This window comes from Denticeps clupeoides, chromosome 20 (assembly GCF_900700375.1).
Source record: "Denticeps clupeoides chromosome 20, fDenClu1.1, whole genome shotgun sequence".
NCBI classification, from domain to species: Eukaryota; Metazoa; Chordata; class Actinopteri; order Clupeiformes; family Denticipitidae; genus Denticeps; species Denticeps clupeoides.
The window spans coordinates 7328969-7346445 of NC_041726.1; the positions used below are offsets into that span (position 1 = coordinate 7328969).

General features: G+C 44.7%; 2 protein-coding genes across 2 annotated transcripts; one reads left to right on the top strand and one right to left on the bottom strand.

The window, feature by feature from the left end:
* The first annotated feature begins 5392 nt into the window (after window positions 1–5392).
* Window positions 5393–9194, top strand: tac1 (tachykinin precursor 1). The gene is made up of 5 exons (XM_028964120.1): window positions 5393–6040; window positions 6484–6586; window positions 7268–7291; window positions 7838–7894; window positions 8723–9194. The coding sequence occupies exons 1-5, from the start codon at window positions 5930–5932 to the stop codon at window positions 8767–8769; spliced, it is 342 nt and encodes a 113-aa protein (XP_028819953.1). The 5' UTR covers window positions 5393–5929; the 3' UTR covers window positions 8770–9194.
* A 191-nt stretch (window positions 9195–9385) lies between these two features.
* Window positions 9386–16097, bottom strand: asns (asparagine synthetase). The gene is made up of 12 exons (XM_028963846.1): window positions 15974–16097; window positions 15030–15285; window positions 14255–14492; window positions 13984–14169; window positions 13638–13739; window positions 13421–13548; window positions 13222–13348; window positions 12125–12231; window positions 11114–11214; window positions 10956–11037; window positions 10484–10639; window positions 9386–10410 (listed from the first exon to the last, which is right to left on the bottom strand). The coding sequence occupies exons 2-12, from the start codon at window positions 15276–15278 to the stop codon at window positions 10201–10203; spliced, it is 1686 nt and encodes a 561-aa protein (XP_028819679.1). The 5' UTR covers window positions 15279–15285; window positions 15974–16097; the 3' UTR covers window positions 9386–10200.
* Between the last annotated feature and the right edge of the window lie 1380 nt (window positions 16098–17477).

Sequence of the window (17477 nt, forward strand, 5' to 3'; positions counted from 1 at the left end):
TAAACTCTTCTGGTTGAGTCAGTAAGATGCACAGCGATGTCCCCAAGCCCCATGACAAGGGCAGCGGTCCTTCTGATTCCGATTACGAGGCCACGTTATTGGCCCTAATGAAAAGTCCTTTCAAAAACGTACATTTTTTATTCGTGACGTAGAAATTCAGTAGCAAGCTGGGAGAGACAAATAAGGTGAAGATGATTTAAAACAAAAAGAGCGTGGAAAAGAGGTCCGGCTGAGTGGAAACGTCGCCGTGGGAGATGCGACCGTGTCACATTGACGCATAGCATCCGCTCCTGTGACGCAAGTAAGAGGTTTCCAATCTGCCTGGTGTACCACACCCACTACCACACCCAATCTGGACTTAAACACAGACTCACATTCCATTAGCTTCTCTTGCACTTAGCCAAGACACGAAAAAAAATGGACACACTGCGCACTGCCCATCTACAGATGATTGATGGTGTCTGCAGTCCAGGACAGCTAATTGACTCCGCCCGGCCTAAGTAGTATGTGACTTCATTCAGAAGTGCATCTACTCATTCAGGAGGGAGGATGACATCAACCCCGATTCTCCCCATGTCCCCCCCTGCCTTTACGGAAAACAAAACTATCGTTATGAAGAAGATGGATTAGCAAAGTGATCTGATATTCAAGCGTCAGACGAAGCACACGAGGGGTCACATGGTTACAGAAGCACCAGCCTCTCCATTTTAATTCACTGGAAGTGAGTCTACTGTACTGCTGGGAAGAGGGGAGAATGTCTACTGAGTTAATCAGACTTATGTCCATATCTGTCTAGATATAATATATTACAATATATACATAGACACAATATAGTGCACCGCTGGAGCACAGGAAGAGTCATAGAGCAGCAAAATGGACCAGACTCGTTACATAAATGGGAAAAGGTCAAACCGGGGCTGTCCAAAACTAAAGTAGAACAAAAAAAAGACAACTATTATAAAAAATTGTTTTTTTATAAATTGCAGTTCATTAAGCATATTAAGTGTTTCCTAAAACATATATAAATAAATAGCATGATTTGTGTGCACACTGCACAAGATGACAGTTTTAATATTATTTTTATGATTTATAGCAACTGCTATTTGTTTAATTGAAAACTATGAATGGGCCCATATAAGAGGTAGGCGTTGTTAGAGGACGTTGTCAGAACGTTCTGCTTTCTCCCAGCTTCGTTATACCTTTCGTTAGCAGCAGGGATTCAATCGTGTCACGGTCACGTTCAGATTGTTCATGTGAGAGAAATGGAAAATAGATTTTTTTGCATGAATGTGAGCATGAAACACAGAAAAGAACATTTCCCTTTTTTGGACAGTAATTATTGACTTCACAGAGTTCACCTGAGGTTACGCCGTAATGGTGAAATGATAAAAAGATATAAAGACGGGAACAGATGCAATTATCAAGAACAACCTGGGCCTGTGACCTTCTGCCCGGACCTTTCCTGTTCATGCCGATTGCGGAAATTGCGGCGGTGAATTTGAACAAAGGCCTTTTTAAAAAAGTTCTCCTGCTGTCCATATGCTACCCTCTCCTTCCAAGATGGAGCGCCTTGCCAGGCCTTGCCCATTACTGCTGCCACCAAGCCCAGGCACCGGAGGGAGACCTTCATTAAAGCCGCTCAGCGGTGAATTAGAGTGATCATTTAAACCTGTCTGTGTGGGATTTGAACCTGGGTCTTCTGGTTCATAGGCCAGTCGGTTACCCACTATGCTAACACATGTATTATACAGGGTGGGCCATTTATATGGATACACCTTAATAAAATGGGAATGGTTGGTGACATTGAACACATTTTATAAGTGGTCAGAAACTTGTAAATAACTCATGAAAGAATAAAGTCTTGTGAAATTACCAATAAATTTGATGTCACATGACCCTCTTATATTGAAAAAAACAAAAGTTGGATCCAAGATGACCAACTTCAAAATGGCCACTATGGTCACCACCCATCTTGAAAAGCCCCCTCACATATACTAATGTGCCACAAACAGGACGTTAATATCACCAACCATTCCCATTTTATTAAGGTGTATCCATATAAATGGCCCACCCTGTATATATATATGAAGTTGGATTGGCTATGAAGAGAATGTGGTCTGTTTTTGGACGGTAGGTCTTCTGGTGGTCTTTTTTCAAGCAGCCAGCAGCAGCTAATAAAAGGTCTCGACGGAGCCTGGTGGGCTTTTGCCCATGGGAGAGGAGGGAAGGTCAGGGCTTTGTCTGGACGGACCCCGCAGGAGACCGTCCAGCATGCACGGTGCAGGTGAATGGCCTTTCACAGCTCTGGACGTTTTTCTCCTCCTCGGGTTCAACTCCCACGGTCTGTCACGTGTGTCATGGAACGACGTGGCTTGAACGCGTGGATAAAAAGTCCTTTCACATGCCTGCCGGGCACGGAACAGTTACCTTCTATCGGAACATTTTGTTCAGGACAGCAGGTGGAAAACACAATCTGCACAATTAAAACGACCCTGGTAAACCATGCAAGGTTGTTTTAGGCAATTCACAGACGTTCCGGTCCATATTTAGACGGCTGAATATTCATGAACAGGCTCTGGAAACAGGTTTCCGACGGACATTACACCCTGAATTCAGGTGGCGGCCATACGTGCTGCGAATTTATTTATAAAAAAAAAGGAAAGTCCCAATATGTTCCGTCTAATTGCTCCCTGATCTTTTAAGCAGCATGTTCAGTCGCGTCTGGGACAGAGGTCTGGAGTGGGGCCAAGTGACGTCACTCCTGAATCACCATCCGGAATATAAATTATGACCGCACAGAGAAGGTAACTGAAGCGCTGAACTTCTCAAATACATAAAGGCATTGCTGAAAAGTGAAGGAAATTCTTTTTATTTTTTGCCCGGTGATTAATAATCGTGTGACATCACACCAGCACGTCAATTACTACATGGAAAAATGAATTCGCAGCACGTATGGCCGCCACCTGAATTCGCCTATGAACCAGAAGACCCAGGTTCAAATCCCACTTACTACCATTGTGTCCCTGAGCAAGACACTTAACCCTAAGTTGCTCCAGGGGGGGGCTGTCCCTGTAACTACTGATTGTAAGTCGCTCTGGATAAGGGCGTCTGATAAATGCTGTAAATGTAAAAATGTAAAATGTAAAAATTAAACAGGAAGGAGGGGAGGGGGAGATCCACCTCCGCCTTACAGGAAAGGAGCACTGATTCATGTTGGCAATAAGAGTGACTCTGAAAAAGACAGCAGGGGTGGTTTGTGCGTTTTTTTTTCACCCTGACAGGCTTTCCAACGCGTGGATTCCTCCAGCCGTGAAGGAGTTCTGCGAAGGAAATTAAATTTTGGGAAGATTGTGGTGTTACGGAAGATTGCCGTGCCATATGTCACGATAGACCAAATGCCATAAAATTGATGTTTGACTGTTGACCGTTACGTCCTGCCCTTGTGTGCAGGGAATCTTGTGAAATGCGTTGATGTTCGCTGTCTGACGGCATTTAAAATGAACTCCAGTTAGAACACTTGAACACACACGGCCTGTGCACCGTTTTCAGGCAGGGACGAGGCGCGCTGTCACATGCGTTAAACCTAAATCAGCAGTGACAGGGACGGTCCCCTTCGAGACACTCGGGGTCAAGTGTCCTGCTCAGGGACACAATGGTAGCAAGCGGGACTTTGTGCTCACCTGGTTCTTAGCCGCCGCCACCATGCAGCGAGCGGAAGATGGTCATGGAGCGACAGGCCAACTCCACTTTGCTTCAAGGATGTTCTTAAAAGGGACGTTAAAATCTCCGGCGTCAATCAAGATAACTGAGGGGCAATTGCTAGCGAGAGCAAACTGGAGTGCAGCGATTAACAATGGCCGCCACAAGCTCTCAGGAGACTGATCAGTCATCCCTAGGAAGGAAGGCGGAGCATCACTTGCCACAGTACACTGGGCCTTTACAGCCTCAACTGTCTGTTGCACCCCGTTGTTTTAGCTCCATTACATTTTAGTGCTATTTCCAGCGCTGAGCTTGTAAAAGAGTCGTTCCGCTAATGAATCGTATTGACGGCCCTGAGTGACTCTCGTCAGCCATCGATTTCATTCACTTCCTTCTAATGAAAGATAATTTATTCCATCTCTGTCCCCCCAAAAACCTATTCGGGCCATCAGTCATACTGTACATGCCACCCCCCCATCTGATCACCTCATCACTTCTGCCTCTCTCGTTTTTTTCTCTCCAGCTACTTGTCCTCCCTGCCTCTGACCCCGTCTTCATCTGATTAAATGTCCAGTCATGACTGTGAGAAATCATTCACGAATGACGCGAAGAATGGGAACGTGATGCCACCAGTTGCACTAGGGTCCTTCACAGGTGCTGCACCGTTGTCATGGAAGCAGGACAAATTATTGAACCTGTATTCCACACATGAACAACCAAAGGAACTTTCACGAGGGCCTACACTAAACTAAAAACCAAGATTCACATGCCACAGCAAACAAACGAAATAAAATGCGACACCTTCTTCGTGGAAGACAATCGATAGTTCAACAGAGAGCAATGTGAACGTCCTCCCCGCCCCATCCCTAATTTGAGCATTCAGCAGTGTACAGTGTTCCCACCCTTTGTATCGTTCACTCCAAACCTCTGATGAAGAAAACATTTACAGAGGACCTAAACACCAGATGTAGTAACGGGGCATCAACGGCGCTGGGAAAAAAGCCTCTCCGGCTCTGACGAAAGAAAGCAGGCAGCCCTTCAACCGACTTTCAACGGCCAGAGTCCCACCAAACAAATAGTTTAATAGAACTGAAATAGTTTTTTTTAACTACATGTTAAAATATTTATATGTATTTACAGTAAAACATGTTTTCAGTTATTTCACCTTTTTTTGTTAAGTAAATAACTCCACATGTGTTCATTCATAGTTTTGATGCCTTCAGTGAGAATCTACCAACGTAAATGGTCATGATGGTCAAATAAAGAAAACACATTGAATGAGAAGGTGTCCAAACTTTTGGCCTGTACTGTATATAGATGTCATATTTAAACAGTAGTAGCCTACACTCACCTATGAACCAGAAGACCCAGGTTCAACCCCACTTACTACAATTGTGTCCCTGAGCAAGACGCTTAACCCTGAGTGTCTCCAGGGGGGGGGACTGTCCCTGTAACTACTGATTGTAAGTCGCTCTGGATAAGGGCGTCTGATAAATGCTGTAAATGTAAATGTCCCGTTTTGAAGTGGAAATGCACACAATTTAACTTAATTTTGCGTAAAGAACGGACACTTCTAGGAACAAAAAGACATCCGTAACAAAGTCCCGTGAGAAGTTTAAATTGGTTTATTGTTTTTTTTTATACTGTTTATGATGGAGGCCGTTATGACACGACGGCGTTTTTTTTTTTGTTGTTTTTTTAGCCCGTAAATAAACGCGGACGTGATTTTATTCGGCTGTCGTGGCGCCTACGTCAAAACCCCAGACGCAGTGCGTCATCATCTCCGTTTTATTTCTCACGGATCTCTTCAGAAGCCCAGTTCGGCTGCTCAGGACGCTGCGGAGGTTGGAAGTTGAAACCCGGCGAATTCGGCGAGTTTTTTTTTTAATGACATACGTGTCACATATATTTAAAATTTTTGTTTTTTCGTTTTACCACCGTCGCGCCTAAACTTTTTGATGAACTTCGCTTGTTTCCATTAAAAGCCGCCCGGTACGTCGTTGCCCGTCCGCTCGGACACGCGGGGCTATAAAACGCGGAGCGCGGCCACGCACCGCACGGAGGCGCGCAGCGGGGACGCGCACGCCGAGAAGCTCGCCTCGTAAGATCTGACGCTTTTTACATTTGGGCTTTTTTTTTTTAATCTTTTTTATTCTTTTCTTCTTTTTTTTTTTAAACCTTTTGTGATATTTAAACAACGGAACGCGGAGGGACGCGGAGCTGCCTCGCCATGAAATACCTGCTCTCGGCCGCTGTGGTGCTTGTGCTCCTGGCGCAAGTTCTTTCTGAAGAACTGGGTCCCAAAGAAGACCTCGATTACTGGCCGAGCAGTCAAATACAGGTAAAGTACGGCCATAATAATCCCACAATAAAAACAACTGTGAATAATGTGGCGGAATTAATCCCGTTTATGTATTACATTTTCTTCATTAATGTCGCATAGTGTATTTAGACTTGAAATAAATTGATTAATGGAAATTGGGGGTTGTGCATTGAAATTTGTCCTCCGTTAATTAAGAGCTCCTGTCAAATTCTGTAAAATCACTGCGGTGTCCAGAGTGGCGCTAATTTCTCCCGTGGGACATTGCGGGCTGGACATCAGCATCCGGGCTCTTTCCTGCCGCCAAGTCGGGAGTTCGGAGTCGTTCTTCCGACCGATTCCGACCAGGCGGGGGGGTGACTTTACCCGTAGTCCAACATCGGAGCAAAAACAAGACTATTTGGCCCGCAAATGCGCAAATCTAATGAGGCGCTTCGTGTTCGGTTGATCTAATTTGCTCGCAGGACGAGTGGCTTCCCGCCGACTCCTTCAGAGAGATGCTGCGCAGAATGACCAGAAAGCCGCGGCCGCACCAGTTCTTCGGGCTGATGGGGAAGCGCTCGCCGGGTAAGATCCATGCGCGCATCAGCGCCTCGGTGTCCCCGGGGGTCTCCATTTACGCACAGCGCACCGTGTGTGTGTGTGTGTATATATATATACACACACACACACACACATATACATATATATAAATAAAGAGGGGGGGGGGCTGGGCATGACTAAAATGACTGGAACAGGAAAAATGCGATCTGTGATCTGTTGTTTTAATTATATGAAAGAGAAGCAGGTTGTCACGGTAACACGCTAATCATTACTCTCCTCTCTTTCATCCTTAAATGGATCAAATTTTTTTATGGCTCTGATTCTGGGGCGTGGCTCCCCGTGGGTGGATCCTCTGGCGCAGGGGCATGGGGTGGTCTCCACATGGGTTGCGAAGGAGCTTTTTGTGGGACAGTCACCTGGGTCACATGTGGGTGGGTCCATCGGGGTCACCTGGGACCCGTGTTTTAAACCTAACAGATGATTAAATATGATCGCTTTTATGTACTTTCTATATACTGCATTACACACATCTCTGTTCTACCACGAGTCACGTTTTTTCAAGCAGGAGACCTGCTGTCACATTACGAATGTATGTTGAGCTGAATAATGACATAAGGACAGCAAGGATTGCTGTTTTTTGCTGTTGTCATTGTGGTTATTAATTTTTTAAGATCATTAATTTCCTGTTTCTTTTGTCTCTGACAGCTAACCCACAGATTACTCGAAAAAGTAAGTGTACGGTACGATATGTTGTGAAAAAAAGTCCCTACACATTCTCACTCAATTCAATTACATATGACACCTATGATTTAAGACCCGAGCGCGTCAACCATGAACATATTATAGTCTTAACTGTCGGCTGCCTGATTGGTTAATATTCGCCACTCATCTCAACATATACAGTTTATGGACAATTGGCAAATAGGCTGTCTTAATAATGTTGGTCTTTGTGGTTTAATTAACAGAAAAGGTGGTGGCGCCCCCTTCTGGTCATAATTAATACTGAGAACAGCAGATTTTTATTTATTTATAGCTCCACAGAAAGATTTTGCATGCCATTCTAATGCTTTATCCTGCTTTATGTCTGCCTCGGTGGAGTTACGTATTCGAATAAAAGCACAGATAAGAAACGTGGAGGGATTTCCAAGATTAGTTAATTACTGCGATTACTAGACTCGGCACCCACAACATCATTCGGATATCACGCTGTCTACATTCCACATTCTGCTCAAATCTGAACACTATCACCCTAAAGCCACGTGTGTCTTTCTACAGGGCATAAAATCAATTCTTTCGTTGGACTAATGGGAAAGAGGGGCCAAGAGGAACCAGGCAAGTGTACTTTGCAGCGCCTTTATTGTCACCAAGGCATCTGAATATACTTATGGACTGACATCATCATCATGACATGCAATGGCACCAAGGTTTACATACGGCACTGTGCAAAGAATGCAGAAAAGTTTTTCTTCATCTTTCCAACAGGAACAGTGAAGGGACCGTCTCAATGTGTCTAGACACCCGAATATTGGTCATTAAAAATTGAACGTGGTAATAACGTTGGTGTTGATATGTAGAGACGTGCGCGGCTCCTCGGGCGCCTGTCGTGGCCGCCCACCGCTTGCTAAGGGTGATGGTTAGAAGTGTCACCGTGTGCTGTGCTGCCGTGTCTCACAATGACAATCACGTCGCTTTCGCTTGAACGACGTGATCTCCTACGCACAAAAGTCTACAGACGGAGAACAATAATGTATTTCTGCTCATAGAAAGTCCTTTTCTCCATGCTCATCATGTTATTGAAGGAAATTCAGCAATAAATGCTTTAGGTAAATCAACATTTGATCCATGTTTGGCGTGCAGGGGTTTGATGCAGTAATAAAATTGCCTGCAGCTTCGTGCATTACATTTACATTTATGCCATTTATCAGACACCCTTATCCAGAGCGACTTACATCCAGTAGTTACAGGGACAGCCCCCCCCTGGAGACACTCAGGGTTAAGTGTCTTGCTCAGGGACACAATGGTAGTAAGTGGGATTTGAACCCGGGTCTTTTGGTTCACAGGCGAGTGTGTTACCCACTAGGCTACTACCACCCTACACAACAGTGCATGATATTGTTAGGGGTGATGTGTCGTATGAATGTATGTTCATTTTGTTCCCAGGTTCCTATGAGTGGAGCACAGTACAGAGTTTGGAAAAGCGGCGTTAACAGACCCCCCCCCCCCCACCCTCCGCCGCCGCCAGGCCCGCTGCTCGTCCATTCGTCTGTCCAACGCAGGCTGGCTTTGTTCACCTGTTCATTTATTTATTCATTCGTGTATTTATTTTTCCCAGGACATGTACAGTCTGTTGTAAAAGTGGAATAAACCGCTGAGTTCGATTCTGTGTTTGATGTAGCGGTAAAAGAAGAAGTTGCACTGCCAGAACGACCCCATCGCATAGTGCCTCTTAGGTCTCTTCTAATCCACTAATTGTGCCGTAAAATACACGGAGGGCGCCTGACAGTCGGGGGCATGTTTTCATCCAGAGCTGATTGTACTGTGTGTTTGTGTGTGTGTGTGGGTGTAACTATGTCGTTCAAAGAAGAAAGAAAAAAAAGACAAATTGAACATATTAAAATTATTTTCTTTATTAGTGGAACTCTCCATTCTTTATTTCACTTTCCCCTCCTTGGCCAACAGCGCCCCCTGGTGGTGCAGCGAGATACGCTGTGTTACAGTAGCTACACGAAGCACCACGGCACAGGTAGAAGGATCCCCACCATTTGTGTGTTATCTTTGTGTATCTGTGCATATCACATTGAAAAAAAGATATATATTCGTGACTCAGATGGAAAGAGACGTCTTTAATATTTCAGGTAATGTTTCCAACAGAAACAGAAGAAATGCAGCAGTGTCTCATTGCAAATATAATCTAATATTTAAAAAAAAAGTGATTCTCGCATTTAATTCACATTACAAGCAGGTTATAATTTTGTTTTTAGTAAGTTGCATTGCATCACAGCACATATATTATCTACAATCCTGCACAGATAGTTGCTGATTAAAAACTTCCCTAACATGTAGCATATGTTAAGTAAACCCGTTTCAAGTGTTAATGTGTCGGCCCTGACCTGAGATGAGATCCTGCAATACCAGATCATTACAATTACAATCGGTAGTTTCAGCATCCAACGTATAATAACGAATAAGAACATGAGGAGCGGCATCACACTTTTGAACACAGGCGTGGCACGGGCCGACTCCGGATGCAGTGTTTCACAATGACAATCACTTCACTTTCCCTTTCTTTCACTTTCATAAGTGCTGAGAGGAAATCTGTATGAATTTTACTCAAATAAAATGTGAAACAGTAGGAAAGGGTCAGATTTTTATCATAATTCAAAAAGCTAAGCAATTTTTTTTGACAGTTATGGCTTATGGCAAATCCAAAATCCAGGGTCTCAAATTATTCAAATGTTGCCCATGACCAATTTTCACTGTATTCTGATCGAGTTCAGGAACTCTAAACTTTAAATATTACAAACCTGGCCTAATTTCTTCTAACTAGACTAACTCTAACTTAACTATGTTTTTTTTGCTTTTTTGAGGTGCTGACATCTCGTTGGGGTTTTGGGGGGTGGGATGGGTGAGGTACCATGTCACTCATCCTTGTCGGGCTTGTAGATGGCTAAAGTTCTGGCTGACGGATCGGTGGCTTCAATCCACTTGGGCATCCAGTAATGGCTGATCCAGTCGGCGCGGCCCGGAAAGTGCTTCTCGAAGATCTGCCTGTAGAAGTAGGCCTCCTTTGTTCTCGGGGGGTTGAAGGGGAACCGGTGGGAATCCTTGACAAGCAGATTGTCGTTCACCTTTGGAGGGAAATTGAGGCACGGTAAGCAAGCGAAGCGTACGTTAAAACGCGCCGAGATATTCCAGCCATACCTCAGACTCGATGTGATCCTGGAGGCTGGAATACCAGGACTTCTTCACCGACATCACTCCATCGCTGAAGGCCTCCTTCCGTCTCCACAGGATCTCATCGGGGATCAGGTTCGTCCCTCGGAAGGATTCCCTCAGCAGGAACTTCTCCACGCCGTCCTGACGAGACGAAATCACACACAAATCTGAAAAACGTCAAGGGCAACCAGGAATCTCGATCAAGTGAATTTACGGATTTTCTTTACATTTGATAAAACAACCTAAAACTCCGGTCAAAAGATGCAACTTTAACGCAAACTTCATTTAAAACTTCATGTGTTCAGACTGAACATCCACAACCTCGAGCAAAATCTGTAAAAAAGATGAATAAAGGAACCTCGGCTTGCCATCATGTCCATTACACATTTTACTCTTTTACATCTGTCATCTTGCCGTATGTGTAAAAAGTATTTAGTAGAGGAGAGGAGGGTCTTACCTTCGGCACACGGAGCTCCTCGGGGAGAGAGAGGTAGTACGCACTGAACCTGTGGTCCAGGAAAGGCACCCTGAGCTCCAGCCTGATAAGAGGCAGGGGATGAGAGGAGGGGTACAGACGAGGGACGGGGGGACGGGGGACGGGGTTCGGTGACTGACCCGTGAGCCGCTGTGGTGCGGTCGGCCCTCAGCACGTCGAACATGTAGAGCTCCTTCATCAGCCGAACGCTGTCCTCCGCGGCTGCCTGAGGGGATGGGGCCTGTACCGCACAAACGCCATCAGCATCAGGGGACCTTCACACAAAAACTACACACAAGTCCAATCTGCGTTCTGTTACAGAACACACGCCGCCGTTTAAAGGCGTACGGTCATACGGACACTTCCTTGTTTTTTTCCATAATCATTGAAAGAATGATGTGGTCGAGACACTGTACTAGTGCGAATTTGACTGCTTCGTTGTAGGAATGAGCAAATATTTTATCGAGTCCGAGAAAATGAAGATAAAACACAAGAAGTAAAATCCAATGTCTGCCTACAGCCACCTGAAAAGGACTTTTGGAAATTTGTAGTACAGCATCTTGATCATTACCCGAGTCAAACATATTGCTAAAAAGGGAGATATAAGTGGACAAGGATCTATTTGGACTCCAACCTGATGTTTTGCGCCCTGTGATTTCTTAGGCACATTCTGTTCTCTGTACCACTTCATTGTAAAGAAAGTGCGTCCATAGATCATGTCGTCATTTTCTTCCAGGCATCTGCTCAGAAGTATTCTTAAGTCTAATTAATGCCGCAATTGCATATTGCAGAAGCGTCATCATCTGTGTGACGTGATGTGAGATTAGGGAAACAGAAACCGCGATATAACGTTTTAGTCTCATTATTATTATTCAACAATATTGCAAAATTTCGTTATAGTTATCGTCACATGACCAGCATTTCTGTCTTGTCTCGTCATCAAGCCAAAATGGTTAGTTGACAAAGATATTTCATCGTAAACTTTGTTGATTAAAAACAACGCCCCATCCCGCCCTCTCTGATGTGTTTTAATGCACAAAAAAAAGGACATTTCTGAATGATTTTTGCCCGGTTGGATGAATAACTAGTGCATTGTGCACCGTTGTAAAGGCGTAACAGCATGCAGTGATGATGCAGTGATGTTTACATGCCTGGTGAAAGTAGATGTAGCCCTGAGTGAGTTCATCAGACCCTTCACCAGAGAAGATGACCACGCTGTCTGTCTTTTCACGGATGTACTTAGACACGAGATACATGCCTGTGGAAACATGGAAAAATGCAGAGGTTACTTTCCTAAATATATCAATGCTTTAAAATGAGCCTACAGTTGAATAATATGTCCAATCTCTACCCTGGCTGCTCTTCCTCTTAGCACTACTCAAACTCTCCATCTGATCCAACCTTCCCAAATTCTCCAACACTCCTCGACTGCTGCGTTCTCTCCACTGGCTTCCTGTTTAAAATACTGATGCTGGCCTACAAAGCCAAGGAAGGATCAGCCCCCCCTCCTACCTCCTCGCTCTGCACCTCAATCTCTCCGATCCTCCGGCACTGCTCCACCGGTACGTCTCTCAAGGTACCAGGAAAGCATTCATCTAGACTCTTCTCTGTCTTGGAGACCAGGTGGTGAAATGAAACCACTAGATGTCACTACATTAGCCACTTTCCCTTTTTAGGAAATACTCAGATTAAAAAGGCCTATTTATTAAAGAAAGGACAAAAATTAAGGATTTCAATAATGGACATTTTTAATTACTCATGTAAGTCACTCTGGAGGAAAATGTCACTTACATTTAAATGCTGTAAAATATGTAAATTTGTGCTCCATCAGATGGGTTTCCAGTTGGTCTAGTTTGGAATAATAGCTTTCACAGACCACAAGGGGGCGACGTAAATTAAATTAAGATAATTTGGTCACTTGATAAACTTGATACTTCATTCTATTTGAAAAATGTTGATATCGTATGCTATGATATGCTTCCCGAAACAGTCTGAAAAAGGCATTTATCCCAAGATACGTGACTATGTTCGCTTTTCCATCAGTCTGGTGCTGATGAGGCGTTTTCACAGGCAGCATTAGGTCCGACAAAAACCCTCTAATCTTTCAGGAATTCAGGGCCATTCAAAGCAGTCAATCGGGAGGAAGAGGAATGCAGACAACCTAAACAAGATCACTAGACGCTATCTTTATTACAGACATGCGAATATAATCATAATAAGAACACGGCTTGTATTTAAAATATCTCACCAACAGAGGCTCTCACTGTCGTGATGTCATAAGACTCCAGGTGAAAGATGACCTCCTCCACCACCTTGATGCCCTCCTCAGGGCTGAAGTTCACCTCATGATGCTCACTACCAATGTAGGCAGCCACCTGTCCAACCGGAAAAAAAACGGGTGAGGACCGGTCCGGAAACAAGCCCTCGGCCATCAGGTAGGGCCTCACCTTTCGGGCAGCCAGAAGGTCCGGGCTGTCCTCCGCCCCGATGGCGAACGTTTGGACCGGATATCTCAGCTCCTCCTGCTTGGCCAATTTGACCAACATGGCGGCAACCAGACTGGAGTCCAGGCCGCCTGATGAACAGGAACACCGGCGAACATGAAGACCAGGCCAACCAACTTTTTAATGTTACGCGTCGTCGAAACGGGCGTGTCCCCAACACCTGACAAGAGGCAGCCAATCCTCCGGTGAGCCATGAGCCGTTTCTGCACCGCGCTCTCAAAGAGAATCCTGATGTTGCTTTTCACCGTCTCCAAATCGAAATCTGCCAAAATACACGTTTTTTTTTTTAACCCTTCGGCCGTTTGATCCGACAAACACATTGCTCATTTTTTACATGAAATTGGTTCGCTTTGTGTCCAGTTTTATCATGAGAAGATGACAATTGGGGATGTTTTTTGGGCCTAATAAGACATTCATATGTGTGTAAACTTGAACTTCTGTCCCGGTTTGTCCGTCAGTTGCCTGTTTTAGTACCGCCCACATCCATATAGAAACAGGAAGCTCACCAGAGCGGAGCGTCTGGACGCTGGCGTACGCGGCGTGCTGCGGCTCGTCCGTGCAGCAGTGGAAACGGTCCAGCTGAACAGACTCCACCTTGCCGCTGGGCTTCAGATGAAACACCTCAAAATGGCCAGGAGGGAAGGGGACGATCTTGGCTTGGGACGGCATGGAGTGCGAAACCTGTGTTAGTCCTAGAAAAAAAAATGTATCGATAAGTCAACCCTCTTTTTAAATCACAAAATAAAAAAAAGTTTTTGAGACCTTGAAAACGTGCACCTTTGGCTTCGGAGCACACGGCAAGGAAGCCGTTTTCCGTCAACAGCTTGAACATCGGCCTCACGCCGTACGTGTCGCGGCCCAGGAACAGCTTCCTGTTGGCCGTGTCCAGCAGGACGAAGGCGAACACCCCGTCCAGGAGCGACGCCATCCCCTCGATGCCAAAGCGCTGGTACAAGTGCAGCAGGATCTCGCCGTCCACCTTGGTCTGGTAGTCGAACTGGAACTGCTCCTTCAGCTGTGGAGCGAACAAAAACGTCCCTTTTCATTCCAACAGCGCTCCTCGAACACGTGTTCAACGTAAACTTTTACTAGAAATGTTTACAATATAATGAGGGAAAAATTATTCTGACCTAGTTTTGGGTCCATGCCAAAAATGTACAACAAATTCTAGTAGGAAGCATTTATTCTAATTAAATCGTATTATTTAACCTGCATGTGTATGTGTTATGAATAAAGCACTAGAAACACACGTAAAGTGAATCAGAATTAATGGCGATAATGCCATTTTTTTAAGATAAACTGAATGTCTGCCATATGGAATTGACCACAGGGTGGTAGTAGCTACGCATGTGAGAAATTCACCTATCAACCAGAAGACCACAAAGTTGCAGGTTCAAACCCCACTTACTACCATTGTGTAAGACACTTAACCCTGAGTGTCTCTAGTGGGAATGACCCTCTAACTACTGATTGTAAGTGACTCTGGAAAAGTGACATTAATGCAACTGTACAAAAGTTCTTGCTTGGTACAGAAGCAGGTCGAAATTCGAACCCTGCAGTGGTTGTAGATCTCGCCGTTGTAGCACAGCCAGAGGTACGGGAACTTCTTGATGCGCAGGGGCTGCATGCCGTACAGCTGGTCCACGATGGCCAGGCGGTGGAAGCCGAAGCAGCAGTTGGTGAAGCCGTTGACGTTCTCAAAGCGGAAGGCGTCGGGGCCGCGGTGGGCGATCTTCATGGCGCTCATGCACTGCACCGACAGGCACTCGTCACTGCCGAACAGGGCCCATATTCCACACATACTGGAGCTGGGACACACACCACACGCCAACATTAATCATTCGTTTATGATGTGAATTAAAGACACAAAACCACCCAGTTCCTCAGAACAGATCCAATTAACAAATTAATTGTCCCTGCTGTTCCACCCTAACACCCTAATACCAAAACTAAGTAAACTTTTTTGATAATGGAATTGTCAGAAATACAAATGATTAAAATACCCTTCGACAAAAAAAATCATGTTTAACATGTTTTTGGTTTAAAAAAAAAAAGAAGAACGACAGACAGGAGCGTGCGTCACGTTTAAGATCTCGTGTTAATAATTCCGAAATCTTATCGAAGGATTATCAAGAAACCACGACAACCTGGTGTAAACTCCGGATTCCCTTAAAACTCCAGAGCAGGTGGAATTACGTGCCGATCGCCGTGAATCGCCAACAATCGTATCGATTAATTCGCTCGAACGAGGCTAGCGGGCTAACGCTAAGCGTGTATTTATGTCCACGTTTCTGTTTAAAAGTAACAGGGAATATGAGGATGGAAGGTTTACATTGTCGTGGTTGCGATACTCGGCGACCAAACCGCAGCCGGTCGCTTTTATACAAGTCGCGTTTTTTTTTTTTTTTTTTTTTTAAACGTGGCGCCGTTTGCGGTAAAATACGTATATGTGTATATTTTTAAACGTCACATTGAAGAGCAGGATGGGGTATTTACCGTTGGCGAGAGAGTTAAACAGGCTGCTTGCGGGCTGCTGGTGCTGGATGGAGGAGGAGAGGAGAGAGGAGAGCCGCTCCGATTGCATCAGCAAACCGAGTCGAGCAACGTTGCGAGTCGAATCTTCGTCAGGAGAGACTCGTTTTGTTACCTAAGAAGCTCCGGACTTTAGTTACAACGATGACAGTCACGGTGACTTCACATTAATCTGAACATTTCTACATGCGACAGATTTATAACGCTTTCGGCATAAAAAGATTGTTGTTTTTTTTTTTTTTTTCAAAAAGTGGAAGAGTCATCACGCAGCCAGGCTTCATTCTGAAGATTCGTTCCTCGGGGACTTCCGGGGGGGCCGTGCAAATTATCCACAAAGGAAATGGGGGACATTTTATATAATACAGTACAGGCCAAAAAGTTTGGACGCACCTTCTCATTCAATGTGTTTTCTTTATTTTCATGACCATTTACATTGGTAAAGTGAAGTGATTGTATTATGTGATACACAGCAGCACAGCCAACGGTGCACACAGTGAAATTTGCCCTCTGCATTTAACCCATCACCCTGAGTGAACAGTGGGCAGCCATGACAGGCGCCCGGGGAGCAGTGTGTGGGGACGGTGCTTTGCTCAGTGGCACCTTGGCGGATCAGGATTCGAACCGGCAACCTTCTGATTACGGGACCGCTTCCTTAACCGCTAGGCCACCACTGCCCCATCAGAACTATGAATGAACACATGTGGAGTTATGTACTTAACAAAAAAAAAGGTGAAATAAGTGAAAACATGTTTTATATTCTAGTTTCTTTGCTCTGATTACTGCTTTGCACACTCTTGGCATTCTCTCGATGAGCTTCAAGAGGTCGTCACCTGAAATTGTTTTCCAACAGTCTTGAAGGAGTTCCCAGAGGTGTTTAGCACTTTTTGGTCCAGCTCACCCCAAACCATCTGGATTGGGTTCAGGTCCGGTGACTGTGGAGGCCAGGTCTCCACTTTTTGTTAAGTACATAAATCCACATTAGTTTTGGCCTGTACTGTATGTTGTGGCGACAGTAATCAGATGGTAGGTGGAGCTAGAATGGCTAAAACTCCTCCTACATAGAACACATGGTAGCATATGTCCAAATGTCATGACTTTTATCAGCAATATTTTTATGCTAGTTATATCACTTGCCCTAGAACAGCACCCTCCACAGTGGATTTGCATATTAACTGTGTCAGCTTTGTCATATGTTGTGTTCTGCTCTTTTTTCCTGATGTTGATGCTGTGAATGTTTATCTTACCCAACAGACTGCAGATATAATATAATTTTGGCATGTAATATTTATAAAAAAAAAAATAAAAAAAAAAGTATTCAGTAATCTTTTGGTTATTACAATTATACATGTCAAATAACACCTAAAATATCTCACCTCTTGACATGAACACCCAGCCACTCCACAGAACGAGACCAAGGCCAGTTTGGTTAAAGCCGGCATTTATTTATGTAATTTCTTCAGAGACCTTT

Bases quoted from the DNA above. Each gene is read 5' to 3' on its own strand.
- tac1 (XM_028964120.1), top strand. From the start codon at position 5,930: ATGAAATACCTGCTCTCGGCCGCTGTGGTGCTTGTGCTCCTGGCGCAA. The intron at 6,041-6,483 runs GTAAAGTACGGC...ATTTGCTCGCAG, and splicing joins GGCCGAGCAGTCAAATACAG to GACGAGTGGCTTCCCGCCGA. The intron at 6,587-7,267 runs GTAAGATCCATG...TGTCTCTGACAG, and splicing joins GATGGGGAAGCGCTCGCCGG to CTAACCCACAGATTACTCGA.
- asns (XM_028963846.1), bottom strand. From the start codon at position 15,278: ATGTGTGGAATATGGGCCCTGTTCGGCAGTGACGAGTGCCTGTCGGTG. The intron at 14,493-15,029 runs GTTCGAATTTCG...TTCGCTCCACAG, and splicing joins AGATCTACAACCACTGCAGG to CTGAAGGAGCAGTTCCAGTT. The intron at 12,232-13,221 runs GTGAGATATTTT...ATGTTTCCACAG, and splicing joins GACAGTGAGAGCCTCTGTTG to GCATGTATCTCGTGTCTAAG.